At 42.0% G+C, this 25258-nt stretch overlaps 4 protein-coding genes across 8 annotated transcripts in view; 1 reads left to right on the top strand and 3 right to left on the bottom strand.

Annotated features, from left to right (window-relative positions):
* Positions 1-531, top strand: part of LOC104928276 (butyrophilin-like protein 2) — a 2955-nt gene extending 2424 nt beyond the window's left edge. For all 4 annotated transcript variants that reach the window (XM_027290539.1, XM_027290540.1, XM_027290541.1 and 1 more), the window contains one exon: positions 262-531. In XM_027290539.1, coding sequence (XP_027146340.1) covers positions 262-335 — 74 coding nt within the window. In that variant the 3' untranslated portion in view covers positions 336-531. The remainder of the gene's footprint in view (positions 1-261) is intronic.
* Positions 532-534: 3 nt separating this feature from the next.
* On the bottom strand, positions 535-5005 carry nit2 (nitrilase family, member 2). The gene is made up of 10 exons (XM_019252975.2): positions 4864-5005; positions 4603-4721; positions 3820-3940; positions 2917-3005; positions 2735-2828; positions 2571-2645; positions 2404-2482; positions 2021-2119; positions 1157-1212; positions 535-1030 (listed from the first exon to the last, which is right to left on the bottom strand). The coding sequence occupies exons 1-10, from the start codon at positions 4889-4891 to the stop codon at positions 930-932; spliced, it is 861 nt and encodes a 286-aa protein (XP_019108520.2). The 5' UTR covers positions 4892-5005; the 3' UTR covers positions 535-929.
* A 935-nt stretch (positions 5006-5940) lies between these two features.
* Positions 5941-17578, bottom strand: tbc1d23 (TBC1 domain family, member 23). 2 transcript variants are annotated; one of them, XM_019252968.2, is made up of 19 exons: positions 17471-17578; positions 15114-15225; positions 13880-13985; positions 13008-13212; positions 12794-12917; positions 12575-12699; positions 12443-12489; positions 12255-12358; positions 11969-12091; positions 11749-11841; positions 11499-11669; positions 11382-11424; positions 11148-11254; positions 10922-11058; positions 10581-10625; positions 9707-9795; positions 9484-9619; positions 8946-9140; positions 5941-7859 (listed from the first exon to the last, which is right to left on the bottom strand). In XM_019252968.2, exons 1-19 carry the CDS (start codon positions 17506-17508, stop codon positions 7775-7777), a joined length of 2085 nt encoding a protein of 694 aa, XP_019108513.1. In that variant the 5' UTR covers positions 17509-17578; the 3' UTR covers positions 5941-7774. The 2 variants fall into 2 exon arrangements, with proteins under 2 accessions (XP_019108513.1, XP_019108514.1); XM_019252969.2 differs by lacking the exon at positions 10581-10625.
* A 1535-nt stretch (positions 17579-19113) lies between these two features.
* The window catches only part of tomm70a (translocase of outer mitochondrial membrane 70 homolog A (S. cerevisiae)), a 10057-nt gene continuing 3912 nt past the window's right edge, over positions 19114-25258 (bottom strand). Inside the window, exons 3-12 of the mRNA XM_019252973.2 lie at positions 23694-23820; positions 23491-23600; positions 23265-23413; positions 22153-22360; positions 21921-22055; positions 21716-21823; positions 21477-21593; positions 21103-21200; positions 20890-21012; positions 19114-20808 (exon numbers count right to left, since the gene is read on the bottom strand). Of these exons, the coding sequence (XP_019108518.1) occupies positions 20655-20808; positions 20890-21012; positions 21103-21200; positions 21477-21593; positions 21716-21823; positions 21921-22055; positions 22153-22360; positions 23265-23413; positions 23491-23600; positions 23694-23820 (1329 nt within the window). The 3' untranslated portion in view covers positions 19114-20654. The remainder of the gene's footprint in view (positions 20809-20889; positions 21013-21102; positions 21201-21476; positions 21594-21715; positions 21824-21920; positions 22056-22152; positions 22361-23264; positions 23414-23490; positions 23601-23693; positions 23821-25258) is intronic.

Genomic DNA, 25258 nt, shown 5'->3' on the forward strand with positions numbered 1-25258 from the left:
TATATATACATATATATATATATATATATAGTTCCTAACATGATGTGAATCAGGTTTGTGTATAACTAAGACTTGATCTGTTGATCCTGACCCTGAGAAGCCACGAGCCAGTCAGACTCATAAATAATGTTAATGACCCTAAATAACCCGCTTTCTTGCTAATGTAGAGGGATGTTTATTAAACATTTACTCATTTTAAACTTGTATAAACAGGTTGAAATCATGTTTGCTCTTATTGAAATGATTGTTTGCTGTCTTCAGGATACAAGAGGAGATATCCAAACACGGAGGAGTCAGAGGCGATCACAACGCAGTCGATGGAGACTGACGTGTAAAAACTGCTAAATTTCCACTTTTGTTGACTTGAGACAAGCCGAGCACTGATTTGTAAATATGTATTTGTTGTGACCACTTCAATATTCAACATACTGTACAGTTACCGTAACATGTGACCTGTATGTTGTATATACTTGACTTCTGTTTGTCACAGGGTAGAATTGTTTTAAGCTTTAATAAAGATGTCCGAACCCATTCATGACGATGTTTTTTATTTCAATTTATTACTGTAAATCTGTTCATGATTTTCATCATGGCAGAAAATATGACAATAAGATGTAACAGATTAAAGGATGTAGATCATCATATTTAAGAGGCTGTAGCCAGAAAATGTTGATTTTCTATTTTAATAAATGATGTAAAAAATAGATTTTCTATTGATCAGCTACTTAATTTCAGCAGCGGATATACACAAAATAAAATCACAGTTTGATCCTGAAGAAGTGCGCAGTGTTGTGGTTGCCCAAACATGTTGGCATCTCTTGTTTCCACACGAATTAAGTCCTGTGCTTCAGGGAGAAGACGACTCAGAGGAGCAGTGATCTGCTGCACAGTTTGTGTTTCACACTTTCTCTCTCTCAGAGTCTCAGCGCTCAGCTCGACCCTTTCTGCGTAGACGTCACTGCGTAGATGTCGTTGCGACGCTGAGCTGTGATCGGGATCTGCTGCCGGATGTCGGCTAAGTACTGCAGGTCTGGGAACAGGTCACGTGAGGACACAGAGAGGTTCAACACACAAAGAATGACAACACCTTTGCAGGCCCTTAGACCTATAGTTACAACCCCCTGATCAACACTGTCTGCAGAAACTTGTCACTCACCGATATCGGCATAAATTACAGCCTCCTCTGGTCCGGCCTTTGAGATGACTTCTCCCCTGCAAACACAGATCGCAACAATCACAAATCTGCAACATTTAACACCTGAAAGCCTTCAGACAGACAGCTGGTCAATACTGGAAAACAAAATATGACATATATGACTCAATGTGACACCAATACCCAAGAAGAAACACCACAGTAGTTGGAGTAGTCCCGATTTATGCTACCTATCCTTGAATGCAGTTAACCTGAGTGTAGCAGCTGTAATATTGTTGGTGAACAGACAACAGGTCTAACTGGATTTACAGCTGCCTCCTCTCGTAAATAAAGTCTTTGACTGGTCAGGTAAAGTAAACAGTTTGTGACCACAGACGCAGTGTGTTCCTGCTGATCCCTACTGTTCTGGATGTGACTGTTTGTTTGTTTATTACTGTAAATATGTTCAAGAAGACGTTCATCAAGAAAAATAAACTGACTGAGTGTTCAGCTGGTTTGTCAGACGGTAATCTGAGCGGCATTTAGATTAGTGGTTGCCAAACTTTGGATCCTTTTTTATTATCACTGAGTAAACTGATGTCCTTATGACATATTTTATGGACGTTATGTTGCATAGGAATAACTGCACAGTACAACTTTTTATACAATTCTGTCTGTGCTTTCTTTTGATTTAAACAGTCTTAATGGGCTTCTTTTCAATTTTTAATTTTATTCTCCCCGACGTATGACGTTTAACTGTGTGCAGGATGAGGTTGTTCATCAGAGAATGAAGGCTCTTTCAGAACTTAGTTTTCTACATATAAATTTATCAAAAGTTTGCTCTGTCACATTTAACAGTCGTCCAGAGGCAACATGTTCTTACTGTACCATGGGTTAACAACAGTGCTGTGACCCCAGGCGACGTATGAAGCAGTTTCATCTCTGGCAGGAGACGCTGTGGCCACGTACACTTGGTTATCGAGCGCCCTGCGAAGGAGACAACCACATGATGTATGTCAAATTATAAATGCGTATACATCCATGCACTGCAATTTTAAAGGTTTTATTCAAGTCTGCAGTTTAGAGCAGATCAGTTTCATTTAGGATGAATCCAAAAGGAATATAAATGCAACATTTTACAGCAGATTTATGATATATTGGTCAAACTTTAAACAACTTTCTGTTCCTCTTTCTCCCACCAAGCCAACCGACTCATATCACATGATTTAAGATGTTTTCATGTTTCAGTTTCCAAAATGTCTCAGTCTGACCTCCCTCTCTGCAGAAGCTCCCAGTGGGCTGGACCAGTCGTCATGTTGAAGGCTCCGGGGTAAACCAGCAGCTGACAGCCTGAGTGCAAAGAGAACAACCTGATCAACTGTCCTGCACATCCTCAAAAACAACTGATGCCACTTAAACAATCTCATCAGCCACCGACCTTTCCTGCTGTAGAGCTGCGCGAGCTCGGCAAACCTCATGTCGTAGCAGATCCCCACGCCGACTTTACAGAACGCTGTGAGAGGAATTACAAAGAGGACGCTTTAAATGATCGTCCAGCTGCAGGGAAGACGAAGAAGAAGAAGACAGGAGTCGGAGACTTACGTGTCTCAAACACTGACAAACTGCTGCCCGGGCTCAGCGTCTCAGACTCCTGGAATCGGATTTTCCCGGGAACGTCGATGTCAAAGAGGTGAATCTTGAAGGGAAACGGTGAAAGATGAAGAGAGAGGTGGCAAATGTCCTGCTATAACTTCAATAAACAGCTGTAATTCATGCACACATACCTTCCTGTGTTTCAGAATCATTTGTCCATCGGGCCCAAACACTGTACAGCTGTTATACAACTTGCCACCGTCCTCTTCAGGGATGGATCCTGGAGAACAAGACGTGTCACTGTTCAGATTTTTCCTAAAGTTTACATCAGTTCCTGAATGTCCCAAAAACGCTTTAGCACCAAGTTGGCCAGGGTGTACCCCGCCTCTCGCCCAGTCTCAGCTGGGATAAGCTCAAGTCCCTCACGACCCTGATGAGGATATTGCAGAGAGTTCTCGTCTTTGAGCCATAAAATCCTGTTCAAGACACCCATCCGCATTGGCATCAACCGAAAACATAACAGGTGAATCTAACTAGCTGACAGGTAAGAAACAATTTGTAATGAGGGTGAGAGGAGGAACTGTACGCCTCTGAAGAACTTTGACATGTCTTGACAGGAAAAGCACAGGTGCAGTTATAACATCACTGATGTCTGCATAACATTTAGGTGTGTTGGAGGAAGAAAAAGCGACATGCCAGTATCACCAGTTGCCGCTCCCGTTGTTTTAAAGCTGTTACAGCCAGAGAAGATAAAGTGAGAGTGACTCCCTTCAATAAAAACAATATTTTACATGGCTTAACTGATATCATTTATTAACTCTGTTAGACTTTAACTCAGTGGCACCAATACCAAAACCTACAGTACTGATGTCCAAGATGTAGAGTGAATGAAAAATAAATAAAACAAGAGTAAGAGAAGTGAAACCTCTTTACTTCTGCTCTCGTTTTTAGTCTGTTCTAGCATTTAAATAATAAATTAAGGACGTTGATTATCATGGAAGAGTAAACATTCAGATTACAGTGGAGGAAAATACTTACAGTACTCGATAGACCGTGTATTATGTACAGTACATCAGTCACAGAAGCTTCCTTACCTCCCACTAGATACACCTTATTCTCCTTCGCTGCCTCCGACAGCATCTGTGAGGACTCTCCTGGGATCCTCTCAGCATATGACGGGAAGAAGCTAGTTCCATACGGAGAATTGAAGCATTCCTGTGTTGATAAAAGGTGAGAAAGAGAGAGAGAGAGAATTCAGTAAAAGGAGATGTGACTGCATCTTCAACCAATACCGTGCCTGACTAGGCATAACCCTGTGTGAGTCCCCCGGCAGTCTAGTCCTATGGCAGCATAACTAAGGGATGACCTGAGCCAGTCCTAACTATAACCTCTATTAAAAAAGGAAAGTCTTAAGTCTACTCTTAAAGCTGGTGTCGTGCTAGAACCGGAGCCGGGTGAGCTGGCAATGTAAACCGGGCTCAGCAGCTTCTGTGGACATAATGACATAATGACAGAGGAGAAAGGCAGAGGGCTTCTCGCTGTTGGACTTGTCAGTAAAAAAACAAACAAACAAACAAAAACGTGTTAACTGGTGACCATTAGCCGAATTCAGCCGTCGTTGTCATAGTTACAGAAAGAGAAGTCATCGTAGCAAACAAGACACAAACCAGGTAGTTTTTTTTTTTTTTTGGTATTGTTTCCTTTTACTGTTATTGATTGTATTGTTTATAAATAATAATAATATTAATAAAAAAACTATCTTTCTCTTTACAACGGCTGCCGTAACTATGACAACCTGACATTCGGTTGACGGTCACTAGTTAACACGGTCGCTCGTTTCACCGAAACACCGGCCCCACATCAGGGAGCCTCCTCACCGGCAGCAGCACCACTTGGCCGCCCTGTCCCGCAGCCTCCTTCACCAGCCTCCGGGCTCTGCTCAGGTTCTCCGCCTTGACGCTGGTCACCTGCAGCTGGACCACAGCCAGACGAAACTCTGAGGAGACAAGAGACGGTCACTGTGTTTGAAGTACACCCAGAGGAGGCTTTGACGAGCTGCAGCCGATGTATTAATAATACATGAGTAATAATATTCACTCAGGTAGCTTCTGCTTCAGTGAAATAAACTTTGCACTTACTGGACATCGCTTTAGCTAAAGTGGACATGAATGCAGAGGTTTGTTTGTTTGGGTTCACAGTCCACAGCTGACACGTGGGTCATGTGATTCCGGGTGCCTTTCAAAATAAGAGTCGTGGCTTTTGAATTAAAATCACTCTACGACACGTGCCAGAGTTTATGTAAAGTTAAGAACTTTTATTGTGAAATTTAAAGGAGAAGCGACGTCAGTAGGGAGGTGGGGTGTCTGCTGCCAATACAGTGTCAGTGTTCCCTGATTGGGTCACTCAATCAGCAGCTAATTATTGATCAAATAGTTAAAACATATACATGATACTGGGAGGCTTTAGTTATTATAACCAGGCATTCATTATTATAATCTATTATTATTGTATATTTAAATAAAATCTGAATTAACAGTGAATATTTGGACATTTAATTCATTCTTGTTCTTATCTTAGACTTATTTTTAACATTGCCTTTAATGATAATAATACAATAACAATAATATAAAGCAAGCACGTCTGCCTCACACTGACAGTTACGTTCAATATTTGTGTTAATATAAAAAGAGTACTATGTTGTGATCCTGTCTCCGTAAAGGTTATAAAACAAATCTCAAATCTTTTTTTTCACTAACAAAAACACCAGTATGGTTACAGATTTATATTTATACAGGTTCATTGTATACTGTGGATGAAGGTGAACCGAGATGAACTGTAGGAGGGATGAGGGATGGAAGGAAGGGGACGCAGGGTAAAGGTTAAGAGTCAAGGGGTTAAGGGATGAGAAAGAGATAAAGGGATAAAGGGTAGGTGGATGGAGGGAAGAAATCAGCACTGTAGATAGATGGAGGAGGTTGGAGATGGACCAACGTTGACTGGTGGTGAGAAGATAGGAGGATCTCTCTCTTCGTCATCCTACGAATTAGAGCATCAGTGAGAGACGTGAAAACCGAGTCAGGCTCTGCGGTGAGATTAGGTTCCTCTAATGTTCTTCTGCTAGATTTGTTTACAATAATCGAATCAGACACCAGTGTGAAGCTTCCCCTTTCTCTCATACTGAAAATAATGTCTGAATGACAATGTACAAACACAGGTGCAGTTGAATAATCTCCATTTATTAAAAACAGAAATGCTTAGAAAATAATAGCAGTACAGTAAGGTGCAAATTACACTTTCAGACATGTTGCATTTCAACTAGTGGTGACATCCTTTGCCAGTGATGTTGCAGAGTAATGTTAAGACTCCCCCGATCAAGGATGTTCCAGTCAATACTGAAGAAGATCACAAAATTACAATAACACAATGAGTGGATTACACAGGAATGCTTTCAAAGAGCGGAGTGAAGAAACATCGGATTCGTCTATAAGTCTTTAATTCAAGTTTTTGGTTTCCGTTGCCCGTATTTTTAGATGTGCCGCATGTTTTTAATTTTAGGAGACAAAAAGGGAGATGAACCCTCTCAGGAGCTGTCAGGGAGGTGTTGCATCACTTCAGAGACTCTCACACTTTAAACCCGAGGCTGCCTACACGACTAGACTTCAATGCAAAAATGAATAAGTAAGCGACAAACAAAGGTTTGAAACAGAGTTTAAGATTAGAGGAGAAGCAGCAATATACTGTGATATGTTGCCACTGCTGGTGCCAATAATCACACATCACAGGCATGAGGCCGAAGGCAACAGTGGCAAGCAAACTGAAACTGCCTAGTTTCCACTAATACGATGGAGAAGATCTGAAAACATAGATAGATATATGATGACTTTTTTTTATTATTTTCTTTTTACAAATTATCTTTTCATTCCTCTCAGAGCTGCGCCTAAAAGTGCAAAGCGCAGTCCTCGTCACGGCGATCGTTTCTTTCCAAATATGTCGGAGTCAGCATGCCTTCCAGATGCCAACGCAATCAGCGATTTGTTTTATTATGAGGTTAATTGAAATAATTCACATACTGAAGAGGATGGAAAAAATACAGAGGTGCTCAGGCTCTTAATAACTACAATCACCATACCTCCTGTTTGTTGTAATACTAACGTAGTCCAGAGGGGCTGTGAACAGTGCTTTCAGAGAGCTACATCACACTGCTAATGAGATGAGGTTAATTAATTATTATATGTAAAAGCAGAGAATAAATTATCTCTCGTAAACTCGAAAGAAAGAGGGGAGCCATTCAAAGTTTCACTGCATATTCTAACTATCAGGATATGCTTTTTCAAAAGGACATTGCAAAGGTCTGTGCAGCTTACACAATATATACATCAAATATTTATAAACTTCCTCAAATAAGTTTTATTATTTAAGGCTGCCTGCTGGAAAAGAAAAAGTTATCAAAAACAGTTGCGGTAGGAAACCTGCCTCATGTGCCAGCACTGCTTTCTTTTCTTCAGTTTTTTTTTTTGTTTTGTTTTTTTTGGGATGTGCGTTTTAAAGTTTGAGCTGGCTGCCTCATGCTCGCTTCCTGACCAGAACTATGATTAAATCCACTGCCAACGCGTCTGAAAATTAAAGAGACATGACCGAGCTTCAGTACTGTGCACTGCAAAACAAATGAGTCAAAGAGGAACAGGTCAGTGAGTGCGCTACGTTAAGGCCAGAGGGAAGTTGCCAAAAGTGGAAATTGCACTGTAATAATAAAGAAAAACATACAGTATAACCAATATTGTTTAAATTAGTGTAAGAGAATGGTTGGATGACTGCGGAGCACCTAAGTATTTCATCACACACAGCCTGTCCTACAGGCCTGCAGTCAGCAGTGTGTGCCCCCCCCCCCATCCCCATGTCCCAAACACAGACAACACAGGGCTTCACAGTCAACACTGCACTGGATCTGTCCAAGGAGGGAGAGCGGGAGAAGGTTTCACTCTTGGCAGACAGAGACTCTTCTTACGCTTTGTGTCACGGCTGGCCGTCATGAGCCCGTCGTCTCCCTTTTTACGAGCTCTCCAGAGCATCGAGGACTTTCATGATCTGCTGCTTAATGACCTTGGTGGCGTCGCCTGCGTTGGGTATCAAATATCTGTGAGGAGGAAACAAGAAATTAACAAATAACTACCAACAAATGCTGCTATAAAATCAGATTATATACCCTGTTGTGTTCACATTTAATGTTGAGTTTGTATAATTATTACATTAACATTTGTCATTTAGATGACAGCTGTAGAGCGGGATAGATTTATCATGTCCGGTTGTTGGAAGGCGTCGTTCACTGGAGGAGGTAACGTGTCTGTATGAGGAAGTAGGTGGATGCAGAACTGGAGACTATTTTGTAGTCGGCATTAGTGATTTGAATTTAATGTGGGCTGCTACAGGTAGCCAGTGGAGCTCGATGAGCAGCGGGGCAAAATAGGCCCTTTTGGAGCATCTGAAAGGGTTCAAGGGAAAGGCTGAGAGGCCCGTCTGGAGGGCACTGAGTCAGGTAAGGCCTGATTTTTTCTTATGTTGTAAAGTGATTTTATATAGTCGCATAAAATCAGCATTTATTGTGAAGTGATTTTATATAGTCGCATAAAATCAGCATTTATTGTGAAAAAATGTTCACTATAGAATGAAACTTGGGAACAATAAATGTAGTTTGAAAACCCTCCCCAAGAACAATAACGGTGTCAGAGGAATGGAGTCGCTTTGCCTTTCTGTTTGACCTCGGAGCAAACTCTAAATCTTCTATGGGACCTTTCGAAACTACTGCAACTCTTCATCATTACTGTAGCTATGGACTAAGTAAGATTTACAATTCTGGCATTCACACCAACTTCTAATCTCTAAAAATACACCGTTTTAATATCCTAAGATAATTAACGTTGGTCTAATTACGAATGCTGTGCTTCATCTCCCAGGATAATCTGCTAAATCAGACACGTTTCCAGTGTGTTTAAGAAATATTTTGACATTTTGGGAAGTATGCATATTTACGTTCTTGGACGCGGTTTATGCTAAGATAAGAATTTCCTGCTGGCTCTAGTTTCTTCCTTGATGTACTCACTCTGATAACATGCTGTAAAGTTGTCAAATTTTGTCTGTTCATTTTCGAATAAATCACTGATAAACTCACAAATAACACCAAAGTAGCTTAAAATGACCCATGTCTGCATTTGTAATCAAGCACCTCTCAACCGCTGATATCTCCACTCCAGCTGAGTTGTTGGTGCCGAACTTGAACGTGATCAGTTCTGGGTGCTTCTTTTTGGATGTGATCTTCACCACGGAGTTCAGAGCTTGTCTCGACTGGATGTAGGCGAAACCTTTCCTCGAGGCGATCTCCCGCAGACAGTACATGTGAGTCGCTGTGATCAACAAGTGGCTGCAGAATATAACAGATTAACAGAGTCAGTGTTAACGATTCATAGATTCCTGAATTATTACAATGCCTCTCGTTCGTTCATGTCTGAGGAAGTGGAGATTAGTCATCCCAGCCTTCCACACCCATGACAGCTGAGGAAGTAGGGTTCATTCAGACAAGCCGGGTACATGGAATAAACAAAGTCAGAACACAACGGGTAGAGTATCAGAGTTTAGTCCATGAATCCACTTGGACAGTCTCAGTTTCAGAGACATTTCAGGCTGACCCATTCAACTTCTCGCCCTTAGACTGTCTGATTGCGCCCGTAGGGTTTCAGGGTGAGTTCATTCAGTCAGCGACTCACCTGGGGAACATGTGACCGGTTTCCTTCACCTCGTTACATGGAATGTGATGCTTTACATCCGGTTTGTGTATCCACGTCTGAATGTTGACAATCTCCTTCCTGTCGTCATCTGACATGGATGAGCTGTCGATCTCATCTGTTGCGAGGGGAGGCCATTAGATAGAGGTCACCTTATTTAAAATACTCTTAATCTCCACTGCAACTACATTCAGAGAGAGTTCACCTGTATCGTACTCCTCTTCGTCACCAATACTGAAAACAGGCTTCACCCCGCGGTAAGGTTTGCCGACGCGGTCGCTGCTGCTCACGTGCCTACAGACGGACGGCAACAGGGCAACGTCAGCAACAAACACACTGATGACTGTGATTAAAAGTGAGATTTAATAGACACAACAGCGAAGGCTGCACACAAATAGAAATGGCATGAAGAGCTCCGGGCTGCAGTAAAAGGTTCTTAGCCCACTACTACCAGGTTATGCTGTTAAACATTAAGAAAGAGGTTAAATGAGACATTTATACTCCAGAAGAGCTACAGATTAGTTAGTGTATGATATTCAGGGCTATTTGCAGCAAACCGTAGCGTTGCTTTTATCTTTTAAAGTGGATTCACGGTTCTGCATAGCCCTGGTTATCATCTAAAGGAACAACAATGAAATGGACAGACAGACTGTTAAAGAGCATCTCTAAGCAAACAGCAGTGAAGCTGAGGTTCTCCCTAAAAACACCTCACGTATTCACACAGGGAAGAGATGACGGCCTCAGTGAGTTGTGGATGTAGGGATGACTCAATGCTCCCTGAAAGGCCGCAGCAGCTTCGGTGGTGCGAAACTAAAAAAACAGCAGTGCTGAATGTTGTTAGTGAAAGCATGAAGACAGACCCTGAACATCTCGTCCACAGCCTGCCTCTACACACTCTATGGGGGGGGGAAACGTGTGGCGTCGTTACATGAGTGAGCGGTGTGGGCTGACGTGCCGACACCAAGCATGCGTTAATGTGACACAGGCTAACTCTCCTACAACCCGGCGGACCGGTGCGGGGGATCTACAGTCGGTGAGCATGCTGGTGACAAACAGCTCAACGTCGGGGGAGCTCTTACCGATCCGGAGTCACCTTCTCTGGCCAGGGCAGATTGAAAGATATTCTAGCATGGGATAAGGCACAAGGTTTGGTGAACTTAAAAGACAAAAAAATAAATAAACTGAAACTCTGAATGTCAGTTATAGTCATCGACCACTCGCTGTTCATGTCAGTAGCACCTGATAAATGTTATTAACCTTAATTTTAGTGTGAAAAAAAAGAAAAGTAACAGTTGCAGAACTTTGAGTGATTTCATTGTTTTTTTGAGATTGTAACAAAACTTTAAGAATTTCACCCCCCCAAAAAAAATCAGGAAGCAGAGGTGTGTTGTAGTTCGGACTTTCAGGGGTTTGACCTCACCTTTCTACAGGGGTGGAGGTATTCTCGATGAAGCTGATCATCTTCTCCTTCACATTTACAGACTTCGACTTGAGAGCAAACGTCATTTTGTTGACCAAAGACTTGACGCCTTTGCTGTCTCCGGGGACTGAATCCCCCTGAAAAGACAGATAATCTGTTTATTCACTGTACTTCTTTAAAGTCAAACTGCTGATGCGTGCGTTCTCGAATGTTTGCAGCCACTTACGTCAGCAGAGCTGAGGCTGCTGTGAGATCCTGACGTGCTGACGATCCAGTGGACGTACGACGAGTCGAGGCCCTCCACATTCATGTCTACCAGATGCTTTTGGAGGGCTGGAAACGCACAAACCTCAGTGAGTTTTCACTTTACACAACTGCATTTTGCGAGCAGATATAGAAACCATGCGTACCCCACATATGAATGTGTGGTGTGCACAATATATCTCTTGTGTCTACTTACCCATGAAACCTCCTTTAGCGATGCTGACATATTCTTTGTTTTTCTGTAACAGAAAACGGATGTTAGTGAAGAACTGGGATATTCATGTCACCCTCCAGCTGCCTGCTCGTCCCTCACCTGCAGGAAATGTGCCAGCACCATGTTCATGTACATGTCCTCCTCCTCCCTCCCACTGCCCATGAAACACAGGTGCTCTCCGCTGGCGATGGAGCCGGACTCCAAAGATTGCTTCTGAGCCTCCAGGAGGGACTTGACAGAGAGAGCGAACTCAGAGGGGTTCTGGAGCATCTGAGAGAAGAAAGGAAAACACATTTAGGACTCCGTATATGTTCATATAATTCATATGTTTGACCATCAATGTTCTCACCAGGTCAGAGTCCAGGTGGAAGGCCGTGGACAGGTGCCCGGAGTTGTATTGCTCTGCAGGCCGACAATCCACCACAAAGAATCGGACCCCATCCTGGAAAAAAAACATCACATTAAACATTCTCCTTTTGTTCTTTCTACTCACATGGCTAACCTGCGAAAAAGGTTAATAATTGATTCCTTGGTTGAGTTTAGTTGGGAGTAACCTGAGCGTTACTGACCTGCTGCAGCTGGTTGGCCTGCAGGATCTCGGGGACAGACACGGGGAGGCACAGCGCCTGACTCAGGTCAGTGTCCTCCTCTTTCAGAGCCACGAGGCTGCTACCGAACAGATTCTGGTTCATCTATCGGAGGCAAAAAAAAACAAATAACAGTTTGGAAACAATGAGTTCTCTTGTGCCGCTGCCTTTATCTCTTTGTTAGCTTTGCGATCACAAAGCTTGTGGTTATGCTCAGCACTGCTCCGTGCGTCTCAAACACATCGTTTATCCGTTCATAGCGCCTTACCTTTCTCAGCGACAAAGGCGTCTTGCTCTGGTAATACTGAGCCAGAGAAAACAAATCTTCAATGTCTTCAGCCTCCAGGAGAGACGGTGACACTTCCAGCATTTCTGTGACAGAGAAAGTTTCAGTCCAGCTGTTAACACGATATCAAACAAACCCACAAAAACAAAACAACAGCACGCCAGACTTACTGATGATGTCCTCTTTGCTGTCTCCTTCTTGTGTAAGGATGCTCTCTCTAAAGGCAAACAGAGACAAATCTAATTTAGATTTCAGATCAGCGTGACCGTGTTTCTGTAGAGCTTCTGATATCGGCTGCCTACTTGGCATTGACGAGGATGATGAGCATGAGGAAGAAGATGAGGAAGGGGTCAGCCTGCTGGAGGTAAAAGTCCCACAAGACCTTGGTGACTTCAGGAAGGCAGTGGCTGGAAAACAGACTGCCCATCTATGAAGGAGATACAAACACACACAGCAGTTAAGACGTGGCTAACTGACTAACTAACGACAAGCTGCGACTGTGAACGAAAAGAAATACACACCCAGTTAATGGCGTAGGAGTCGGGTGTGATCTTTTTGGTGTCCAGGAAGGAGCAGAGCTCCGGCTCGTGGTACTGCAGCAGTAGTCTGTACAGGTGGAAGGGTCGGCCGCTCGGCACACAGTCCCTGAAACGGACATGTGCAACACACACATTACAATTCAAGGCTCCACTTCCGGTCTGTTCATGAGTAGAATATGAAGGACGGCGCTCAAACCTGGGGATGTATTTATTCATGATAGCATAGAAGCAGTTGTAGAGGTCGCTGCGGGGAAGCTGAAGCCCCAGGAGTGGTTTGAGGAGATGCGGCCAGCTCAGCTCCGGGGTGAACGAGATGTTGCGGGACTTGCAGTAGAAAGTGATGACCGACTCAATGTCAGACACCATGTCGTCCCTCTCCTCCTCGGACACTCCCAGCTGGTCTGAACACGGAAGCAAAACAGCACTTGAAAAGAGCACTCGCTCCTGTATTTAAAAGTTTTTCTGGGCATCGTTCTCATACGAGGTTTTCTATTTTGAGCTGCGCCAGATCTTGCTGTCAACTTGTCAGAGACGCTCCTCTGTACTGGCAGACTGTGAGCGAAAGTTAACATGACCCGTCTTTCTTCTCTCCTGCTGTTTCCAGATGTGTGTGTCCACTCCCCAGAAGGTACTAAGTTTGTCCTAGAGATGTTTTGGTATCTAAGTTACATGCATCCATGAAAAGCTACTTTTTGTTGCTGTACGTTTTCTGCTCAGAAAGACTTTCAGCTTGTCGGGTTGGACAGGATATGTTAATCACAGTACATGTAGCAGTAAAAGCACACTCCACTGATTTAAGACAGACAGTCAGGATCTAAATCTATGCAGCAGATACTGCACACATTCTTCTTCCTCGTCAAAACCCGGTGCCTACATTGCCCACAATGCAACTCAACTACTGTTGAGTCAGCGATAAAGGTGTATTAGCACCACTCAAGCTGACAAATGATTTTTTTACTAACAGCCGGCGACTAAATTCATCCTGTTCATGTTTTTTTGGTGCTGACTAAACACTTTCACTGCTGTAATTCTAAAATCCAGGATTGCGTAGAGGAGGGATTTACTCACCGATCAGCTGTTCACTGCGGTTGTGAATGAGGGTTTGTTCTGGTAAATCGAGCACGCCGTCCCACGGAGACAGGCTGTCTCCTTTTCCAGAAACATTGAGAGCGATCTGCCAAAAACACAAAAACAAGGAATGACCACGAGACGTCATGCAGCTTCTGAGTCATGAAGGGACACTTGATAATCACATGTTGGGAGGCCGAGACTGATCTGCTATCAGTGACTCAAATCATGCAACCTGCTGCCCTTTCAGATTATTCTCTATGGTATCTATTTATCAATTTAACAGCTGCCAAGACTGAAGATCCACGACCGCTTTGTTTGTCTAAAAAGGGTCAAAGATGATCTACAGCGATGGTTAAACCTTTTTAAAACATCTTGTGCTGGCCTGACACCAAACAACGTTCCAAACAATTTCTCTGTCAACAAACAATGTTTCCAATCTTGGTATAAAATCCTGAAGGTTTTGCTCAAATTGTGGTGCACTCCCCTGGTCGTGAAACTGTCTTGAGTTTTTTCTCGTCTTGACGTTTCAATAAAATCAAACATGTTTCATATTTTTAGAGGTTTTTAGTCTGAGCTCATGCAAATAAAGACGTTCAATCTGTGTCAACAACTAACAGGAGCGCTCTCTCTAGCACCAACAGGAACAACAACTGGCTACACGGAAGTAAACGTGGAGGTTCTCAGGTTTTCTTGGACCAAAGAAAAGGAAGAGGAGTAGTGGAGTGACGTGTTTTCACATTTGTACCACAGAACACATTTGTGGAGAAGGAGAAAAAGTGGACAACAATTGCTGCAGCCATAGAAAATGCACACACCACCACAACAACAACAACTGTGGACAAAAGCTGCCTTTGTTTGTTTCATTGTTCAACAGATTTTCTAGATCTAGTTGTGGTCTTGTAAATAGAGACCCTGCAAGATCACGCGATATTTGAGACAGCGTATATTAGACATTATTCATATTGTGTCCAGAGGTCACACACGAACATATGCTGCAGGTATGTGGTTTCAAATACAGCTGAAGCCTCAACTATGGGTGTGTCCGAAACAGATGATAGCTTTACACCACTGTGCCTGTGACGCTGGTCTTTCCAGTTCGTTGACTTGTGTCCGACTTTACAATGCTCTAATATTAGAAACAATACTGGCCTCAATCTATACACAATATCTTCTGATACTTTTACAATTAGTCACGTGCTAAACTGCTTGTTGTCATTTTTCAGCTGCTCACCTTCCACATCTTGGCTCTGTGTTGAGCTGAATTCTCCTGGACCTGGATGACGCCTCTCTCCATCTCCATGTCAGAGCCACCAGAGTCCAGAGCCTCAGCGAGATCCTGGTCCCTGAAGGAGCATGAACAGTTAAAGATCTCTCGTATGAATAGTTGCCACAGCATTGTATCATGTACAATATGTATTAAATATTCATAAATCATAAGCCCTCTTTGTATACCGTGAATCATGACATAACACTTTGCTGTGCTGAACTGATTAGCAGCTTTAAAGGTCTCACTGTGTAAGATTTGATGGTATCAAACGCTGTAGCTGCTGATTGCAACCCCCTCGTCTCACCCTGTCCATGGCAGACTAATCAAACTTACAGGTTTGACATCTTATAATGAAGCTTTAACCACAAAATAACCTGTTAGGTCCCTTTTTTTTGTACCACTACAGAGACTGTCTTGTCCCTTTTCTATCAAAAACCGCTGTGCCAGGCCACAGGACGTCTGACTCATGTGTTTTATATGATTAAAAATAAGGAGGAGTCGCTTGTTTCTTCTTTCCATTATTTATTTTCCAAACAAAACAAACAACCAAAACGCTCTCAAATTAAACATAAGGTCAATTACGGTGTCAGTCCTCTCTCTCTCTCTTTGTGTTTACTTGTGGGTTCAAACAAAAAACCTCTTCCTCTGCCCACAGCCGACATGAGCTAAAGAGCTAAATACACAAACAATTAATAAGTCCAAATGACTTTTCTCATACTATATAATTCATCTAAATTATAGAACAATTAAAAAACAAAACATGGCTCCAACAGAGACATTAGTTAGTTCATTAGCTTGGTAGCTGATGACTTAAACTTGTTTGTTTTTTAATTATGAAGCAGTTAAACGTGTTTGAACATCAGCTCCAAAGTCTGACAGGTGATTTTCCATTACGGTCACATATCAGGACACATAAAGATAACAGGAAGGAGATAAATCTCAATTATCTCCAACTCTTCAACTAGTTCCCTGTCTTCACTGAGGGCTTCAGCATTATTTAAATATATTAATACACACATCTCTCTCTCTCTCTCTGTCTCTTTCAGGGTTATGCCTAGTCAGGCACGGTATTGGTTGAACACGCAGTCACATCTCCCTTTACTGAAAATGAATGCATGTTACTAACAAAAGCTAAGTCATAATCTACAGTCACCTCACATTTCACCCTACTTTGTACATATCAACACTGCCAACTTGCTGTATATACCTCTGTACAATATATTTTATTTTATCATATTTACTATTGCTTTTTTGATATTTTATTATGTATATTTTGCTTTATAGTATATTTTTTATTCTTTGTTGTCACTTGTCACTTTGTGTAATGCTGCTGCTGCACTATAATTTCCCAGCTTGGTATAAATAAAGTATATCTATCTATCTATCTATCTATCTATCTATCTATCTATCTATCTATCTATCTATCTACTAACTAAACTTCTTCCCTGTAGTTTCTGCTCTCTCTCGTCCAGCAGGTTCTCGTGGATCGGGGCTGCTGCTGTGATCCTGCACGACGTCCACTACACATATTACCACTGTCATTATTGCTGCCATATCTCCATCACAGTTTATAGTTAGTTTATGATTTGCTGCTGCTGTGCATCTGTGTCTCTCTATCACAGGTTACACTGCTACTGTAATCAATTTATCATTAATTGTAATTCATTATCATTTTATCATTCATTGTAATTGTACAATATGTTTGTGTTGATTTGTTCTGTACGCATCACATCTATCCCTCCTCTATGGCTCTTCCACTTTTTTTTTTTTTCCTGTTAAAGGTTTTTTGTTTGTTTTTTTTGTGGGCAAGTTTTTCCTCACTTGAACCGAGGGTCTAAGGACAGAGGGTGTCACTCCCTGTGCAGATTGTAAAATGTACTCTGTGACTTTGGGCTATATTAATAAAACCTGATTTGATACTGTGATCATATTAAAGAGGTTTAATCAGGAGCTAGGTTCAAAGCTAAGGCTGCTCTAAAAGGGAAGTATCCGGCTAGTTATTGTTAGCACGCCGGCTAACAAGCTTCACTTTTAAAACGTACAAACAGACAAACTATAAACATTTTTATGAGTCTTTATTAGGAGCTTCTGCTTAATTTAACCCGGTCTTAATGACTCTGATGTTAATTTATCAGAACCAACTTGTCTTGGCCGGCTAACTGACGTTAGCTGCCGAGCTAAGCATCCTCCGTGAGCAGCGCGGAGCTGCCCGGACAAACTCTCCTTCATCAGCCGATAAATGTTAAATTCACTCAGACAAACACACGCACATGTTTGACAAAACGTTTGCTGGATGTTAGTTTGCGTTTAAATTGTCTCACCAGCTGCCCTGAAGAGCTTCGTCCACGGCGTCCGCCATTGTTACAATGTTGACGGAGACACGTCAGAGGCCGTCAACACGGCCCGAGCGTCGCGCGCCGCTGTCACCTGATTAATGAGCTAATTGACTCTTAATTAATTGTCTGTGTGTTCATCAGTGTGACCGAGTCATTGTGAATTATGGTGATGAATCTTGGAATTTCCCTAAAAATAAATATAGAGGTTGACAATAACACATAGTTTATTTTCTTTGTATTCAAAATAAGTAATAATGCTGATGTTATGTTTGGTTTTGCACAGTATATAATACTCAAGTGCTTTCCAAAATGTACTACTGTACTGTATGGGCAACCATAAAATAAATGAGTTACATTTTCAGGTTCATTACATTTGTTATCGATGTCAAGGAATTTTAAATATACATGCTTTAGATGGGTATATGTTATTTTTAAATGTCATTTTATGTGTGATACACAGAACAAGCCGTATGGCAATCAATATCCAGCTATAAAAAAATCAGAATGTGCAACATACAACTATTATTAAAAAATTAAGATTATACTGAGGTGCAGATGTTTTAACTCATATTGTGTGTGTCCTGTCTTTTGCATGTCTTGCATACTTCCCTTAGTTGGCCTCTGATTTACTGAGGCTGGCAGGGAGAGACAATTATAAATTAGTGGTACAAGGACATGAGAGACAGGGTAGGGGAGGACCATGTGGACAGGGACGCCGCCAGGAATTTTGGGCCCCATGACAAAAAAATCTAATTGGGCCCCCCTCCTCTGCACAGCTGTTGTCACCACATCTCTAGGACCTAACTACCCCATCAAAAGCTTTACATAACTCTAGTTAAAGGCTTGCAACTGTTTTGCGTCTTGTAGTTCAATACTAGTACTAGCACAATATTTACTGCTGGTGATTTGTACATGCATGAACGTCTGCATACAGTATGCAGTGCAGTTCACTATTTGATGCAAGATTAATCATGATTTAGCTCATATAGATAGTGTGTGTGTGTGTGTGTGTCCTGTCTTTTGCATGTCTTGCATACTTCCCTTAGTTGGCCTCTGATTTACTGAGGCTGGCAGGGAGAGACAATTATAAATTAGTGGTACAAGGACAGGAGAGACAGGGTAGGGGAGTAACATGTGGATATAAAATATAGTGCTCATTACTGAGCAGAAAACCAAAAAAAGGAATGTTACGTTATCTGTATCAGTGGGGAGGTGTCCAAGACAGCCCATTTTTAAAAAATGTATAAGAACCAACTGTTAGAGCTCATCAGGGAGCCTTCTCTCTGTAACCCCTTTTGTGTGTTGCACTGACAAGAATAATAAATCCAACTTAAACTTTGATACTTTGAATCCAGTCCTCATTACTCAAGGGTTCTTCTTTAAAAATTCTCCTAACAACTAACATGCTTTATACAAATGGTGTTGACATCCTGAGTAATAAACATATCAGAGAATGTTTCTATGTTTCATGAGCTGCTTCACTTTTAATGTAAACAAGCGAAACACGGATTTATCGGTCTACAGCAGTATCAATGTTACAGATCAGCAGGATTATCTGATTTTAACAAAGTCACAGAGGACAAAGACTTGTTGCTGCAGAATGCAGAGAAAACTTGCAAAGCTTGAAATTCATTTCAGGAATTATAATTTTATTATGATTCATATTCTTTCACTTTGGTCACCATACATGTCGATAAAGAATGTCAATGTAAAACAGCCAAAGTTTCTGCTGACGGTAACATCAATTTCTCGAATAACTCTTTAATTCTGTATTTTCAGAACGATGATTTTTGTAGAGAAGTCATCCTTCACCAGCTGCAGCTTGGAGCGCGTGATTTTGTTTCCTCGGCATCACCAAAGATTCAAAATGTTCCAAACATTCAACAGTGGTGACTAATTTTTATTTCTTATCAAATCATACACTGTACCAGGAGATTCTCAGTGCTGCATGCTGGTTGGAAACAATAAGGCTCGGGTTTGTGAGAATATAATTTGAAGAGAGAAAAAAAATAAACCAGTCTTAAGGTTACTCTTGATTCAAACGTAGCATGAAAAATAACCATTTTACAATAGAAAATAAATCACTTAAAGTGAGCTAGGAAAAAAAAAACACTGAATATTCAATCCTTTGTGACATCTTCTGACAGTAGAGGCAATTCAAAAAAAGACATAATATTTCCAACAAAAAAAACAACAACTAAAAGACATTAAGTTGGTTAAGTTTTTCTAATCAAAAGTGTTTTGCCCAAAGTCTCTTGTAGTCGGGGTCTTCCTAGTGTTCAAGACAGCACGAGCATTGCATTTACATTTACTTATAAAGTGAACATGCTGCACAAAGTATGTAAAAAAGAAAAAGAAGAAAGAAAGAAAGAACACAGACAGGCAATCCCGCAATTAAAAAAACAAAAACAAAACAAAACAAAAAACACTTTAGGATGCTAACATAAGCTCTCTGTCGACACGCCGTGTCCGTGAGATCAATTCAATTCCAGCATCACATAACACAGGCGTTAACACATTGGACTACAATTTTGAATTTGCATTCAGAAGTGATAATGTATGTTACAATACGAAAGGAGCTGGACAAAACCACTTTAGATCAGCATAAATTAACAAGGTGAACAGTCCATTAGAACTACATAAAGCTCTCACAGTATTTTCTGTAGATTTAAAGTCAGTAATTGGTTCGACAGACTGCGCACGCTTCGACTCTCTTACATTTTAACATAGTTATAGTTGATTTAGACAGGTATACATGACAATTCATGTATGTTTTTTTTTCTCTTTCTTTCTGGACGACACAATCCTTCTCTATATTCTGAGCAATAAAAGAGTTTGATGATGTTCTGGTTGATTTAAGTGCGAGAACCTCCCCTTTCCTCCCCCGATCCCACCCAATTTCCCACCCTGATGACCTCTACAGGTCAGCCAGAGACCCGGATCACAGTCCGGCATGATAGTGACTAGAAATCCCATTTTCCGTGATAACAAACCCCTTTCATATGATGTAAACACGGTCTATATTCAGGCCTCTTCCTTTTCCCCCCCACTCCTCTCTCATATAATCCAGTAATATTTTCTGTTACAAATCAAAGTTAAGTCAAACAGTTGCACTTTTAACACAGTTGGGTTGAGCGAAGACGAGATTGGCGATCACTTGGCGGGGGAGTTACAGTGTCGGAGGTTTCAGCCCGTACTTCCTTGCCACTTCTGTCTGGGCGTACGCTGCATCACATAACGAGTACAAGTGGGCCATCTCCATCTCTGACTTGGCTAGGTTTATCGCCTTGTTGAACATGTCTATCGCCTTGTCCAGATTGCCCCTGGAAGGAGAAGTTCTCTGGTTATTTCAAGCACTTCAAGAAGCTGGCAGTCTAATGTGTAGATGTGGATGTTAATCTCACCTTTGGACTTCAATGGTTCCCATAGTTTCATAGGCAAAGTCACATTTGTTATCAATTTCGATGGCCTTACTGATGAGCTCTAGACCCAGGTCAAGGTCTTGTTTCCATTGAAGCTGTAACAAACTGGACATATATTGAACATTTAATAACCTATTAACACATTAATCACGTTACTTTAAGAGTATGTCTGCATAAAGAGAAAAACATGCTGACCCCTTGTGGACATATGTAGTTGCATTGTCTGGTTCCAGTTCAATACACTTGTCGTACATCTCGTCTGCTTTCCCAAACTGCTGCTGATCAGTCAAAGCCTGAAAAATACACATTTACATTCACACTTAGACCTACAGACAGAGTGCTACAAGGATATTTTAGTGCAGCTATGAGTACTACTCAAGTTTTAGAGGGGGACAGATTTAGCATGTCCAGTTGTTTTGGAGAGGAGGTCCTCTCTGAAGAGATGGAGGTCTTCAGGAGGTTTTTGAAGGTAGAGAAGGACCCCCTGATCTGGGTAGGATGTTGTATAGGGGATTCAAGTAGGTGGGTTTATACACAAATAGTAAGGGGTTATAGCTTTAATTCTGTACCTGAGCATAAAGAGCGTAGCCCTCTGCACACTTGGGGAACCTTCTGATCACGTCCTCAAAGCCATCCATGGCTATCTGTACTTGTGATGGGTTGTTTCCAGTATATGCTTGTCTGTACTGAAAAAAAAGAAACAAAACAAAACTCAGCAACAAATCTCGAGTTGTGGGAGCCTTAAATGCTACAGGCAGCAGGACAGATGATGATGATGACTTCTTCAAGTCTTTAGTCGATTACTTACAAGAGCAAAGCATTTCTGTGCCTGGGCGAGAGCAGAGTCGGGCCTGAGCAGGATACACTCATCAAAGTCTACCACCGCCTCGTCCACCTGGTCCAGCAGGATTTTCAGCTGAGAGGGAATAGAAACTTTAGAGAGGGCACTGAAACAGGATACAAGTGACATCCAATCAGTTAGGAAACTCTAAGGAATTCAGCCGCACTCCTACCTGACCCCTGTGGTGATAAACATCAGGGTTGCGCGTGTCGATCTCGGCTGCCATGTTGAAGTCTTGTGTGGAGAGCATAGGCTGCTGCTGCTGCATGTACATGCTTCCTCGCTTGATCAGAGCGTTGGCTCGTAGCTGAAAAAGTAGACAACGGTGCAAAGAGAGTTTCTTATAATCTCAGTAGCTGGATTGTCCTGATAATTCTTGGCCAAAAACAGGCCGTAGTCCGTACCTTCACATTGGCGTCGTGCATGTTGATTACCCGGTCCAAGTCAGGCTGAGCGGCAGTAGCGTTACCAATCAGCAGGTAGAAAGTGGCACGCAGCAGGAGCGCCTCGGCAGTGTATCGACCACCTGACTCGATCTCCTTGGTGCATTCACTGATGATTTTGTCATAGTTCTCCTCCTCCATGTACTGTTTTGCTTTCAGGTAGCCAGAGCTGAAGAGGTGGAAAAGAAATTATAATTCACAGTGTGAGGAATAATTTTTTTTTATGTGTGCACACTTGGCCAGTTCTGATTCTGATCTGATCATCCTAAATCACTTTATTGATGACCCGACTTTCGTTTTACTGCTGTCAAACTATCGGTCACAAACCAAATTAAACTTCTTTGTGTGACCATTTTGCAGCATAAATTGTGAACCAGACTCAGATTTAGAAGCTGGTACATGAAATAAACAACGCGAGAACACAACAGGTAGAGTATCAGAGTTTAGTCCATGAATCCACCTGGATAGTCTCAGTTTCAGAGACATTTCAGGCTGACTGTGGAGGTTTGACAACTCTGATCAATGAATGAACTCCGATTGGCATCCGCAGCATTTTTTGACACCCTGCAGCCTGCCTGCGTAAAAACCTGCATTTTCTCCGCAGGGATGGATCCTGTCTCACTGTACCGTTGGTGCCCCGTCCTCTAGTACGGATTATACTACAAATATGTATAATATCTTCAATTCCAATTCAGCATTTTACACCCGCTGTCCTGCTGATCATGTAACTTTGTGGTCAGAGTCAGACACCAAAATGAAAATGAAGTGAAAGTTGAAACGAAAAACAAAGATGAAAACTTTTGTTGGTCATATTGCCAAGTAAAATAAACCCTACCAATGCAATGAGCCCTTCACACGGCAGAATAAGCACAGAATACCTGAAGCATCCAAAGAACACCTGTATGATTACTATTAAGACCCAGCAGGTTTTTCCTCTCTCTATCAGGTCAACACAAGGACAAAAACCCTGTGGAACATTTCCAACATTTCAGTCAATGCCCCGAGCTCATACGCCTCTCTGGCTACAACCTAAGTGTACTAGTTAAGTGAATACCAAGTAAATATTCTCTCACCTGCCAGTCACCTCAGCTGCCTCGCCCTCCTTGTCCTTGTCTTCGTCTTTCTTTTCTCCTTTCTGCAGAGGCTGCGAGATGATGTCATCCGTGAACGAGCTAAAGTAGGATTTGATGAACTGAGGAGAGGGCATCATCGGCTCGCGGTTCTACAGAGAAAAAATGAATAAATAAGTTCACTGTGATAATTTAGAAAAATGTGACGTCTCTAAAAGTGGACACAGACCTTGTATTTGTCTTTGGCCTTCTCTTTCCCCAGCTGTTTCAGCACTTTGTCTGCTAGCAGCATGCTCTGTTGGTTCTGGAAGGCCTCGAGAATACACACCGCTGTGACATCTAGAGGAAGCAAAACAGACTTAATAAATAAAGTCACATTTCAAGTTTAACTTGTGAAATATATTTTTTTTAAAGCAAGAAAAAGGGTCTCACCCTCTAGGCACTCCTTCTTGTTGTCTAGTTTTTCCAGAGCTTTAGCCCTCCTGAACAGAGCCTTGACATACCGTGGATTCATCTCCACGGCCTGAGAGCAGTCCTGGACCACTTCTGTCCACTTCATCTGAAATAATAAGTCATAAGATGGTTATCGTCTAAAACATATCTGCCTATGAAGTGATCCACACAGGCCTAAACTGGAAATGAACTAAAACAAAGTCTAAATGAGCGTCAACAGCACCTGGGATGAAATTTTCTGCCAATTAATCAAAGTTTCAACATTAAACTTTTATTTGGAGAGCTGGATGAAGCTCTGTATGAAGCTCTGTGAGGTAAACCGTCAGTCAAACATGAGGGTGGAAAGATTTGGTAATGTTGATCATTTGCAGGATTTATTACACATGACTAAAGGACGAGGCAACTGTGTTTTCTGCAGAGGTGTGCAATTTATTCTGGCCTTAAGCTGCGAGAAGAAGAAAATCAGGACCCTTTAAGCAATCGAGCAGCAAATCACGGCAAAGCTGTGGGGTGGTGAGTGGGGGTCTGTCAATTATGTGTGAATCAGGAAATAACTTTAATTCCTCTGACTAACCGGCTTATCGATGCCAGCGTCGCTCCCCACTGTCTCTGTCTCGACCTGATTGTTTCACACCTGTCTGAATGTACCGCAACTTTGTTTAGTTGCACCTTTTTCAGTTGGTGCTCCAGGTTTGTTTTTGTTCTGCCTGGACATCATTTGTTTACATTTGTTTAATTTTGCTCACTGTACTACCTTTATCCAGAAAAAAGTGTTCCTGAATCTTTACGGTTACAAAGCTGTGATGTTAAAGCAAAGTAAGTGAATGTTTAATTGTTGCATCCCTAATTTAAAATTAAATAAATTTCCATCATTACCACATTAAACATTGAGAAATAAAGTTTACCTTGGACATTTTTTCATCATTTCATAACAAGGAGATAAAAATAATCTGTGTTGCTCACCTGCTGTTCATAGGCTGCTGCTCTGTTCTGGTAAAACGTCGATAAATCAGTCTCTGCTCTGTGGGGCAGAGACCATGGCCTCTGTGTAGCACTGGATGGTTCTCGTACTTGCCAGCCTTGAAGTACTTTGCCCTTGTTCTTTGCTGCTTGGGCCCGATCCAAAGGGCTCTAAATGGGAGAGGGAGAGAAACGACTATTGATTAAATGGCCCCTGTGACTCAGTGGACTGGCTCATGGACTGAAAAGACTGTTTTAAGAATCTCTTACATCTTATAGGCTGTGTAAGTGTGTGCTGAGGATGAATGCCATCAAACTGACACAACAAAACAGCAAGGAACCCATTTATAACAACACTGCTGTGAGGAAAAACAACTGTGTGGGGCTTAGGCAGCTCCTTCAGCAACAGACTGCTACAACCACAGAGTAAGGAGGAGCGCTGCTGCAGGTCCTTCAGTCCAACAGCTGTCAGACTCTTTTAACACCAGCATGCACTGTCTCACTGTTACAGATCACCTATACATTCACACACAGACATTCATACATGGCTGCCAGGCAAAGGTGCCAATATCAATGGTGTGAAC

The sequence above is a fragment of the Larimichthys crocea genome, chromosome XVII, assembly GCF_000972845.2.
Source record: "Larimichthys crocea isolate SSNF chromosome XVII, L_crocea_2.0, whole genome shotgun sequence".
Classification (NCBI taxonomy): Eukaryota; Metazoa; Chordata; class Actinopteri; family Sciaenidae; genus Larimichthys; species Larimichthys crocea.

Bases quoted from the DNA above. Each gene is read 5' to 3' on its own strand.
- nit2 (XM_019252975.2), bottom strand. From the start codon at position 4,891: ATGTCCACTTTAGCTAAAGCGATGTCCA. The intron at 2,646-2,734 runs GTAAGTCTCCGA...TTCCTCTCACAG, and splicing joins TTTGTCAGTGTTTGAGACAC to CGTTCTGTAAAGTCGGCGTG. The intron at 2,483-2,570 runs GTCGGTGGCTGA...CTTTGCACTCAG, and splicing joins GCAGCTCTACAGCAGGAAAG to GCTGTCAGCTGCTGGTTTAC.
- tbc1d23 (XM_019252968.2), bottom strand. From the start codon at position 17,508: ATGGCGGACGCCGTGGACGAAGCTCTTCAGGGCAGCTG. The intron at 15,226-17,470 runs GTGAGACAATTT...ATGCTCCTTCAG, and splicing joins GAAGCTCTTCAGGGCAGCTG to GGACCAGGATCTCGCTGAGG. The intron at 13,213-13,879 runs GTGAGTAAATCC...TTCCGTGTTCAG, and splicing joins CCGCAGTGAACAGCTGATCG to ACCAGCTGGGAGTGTCCGAG.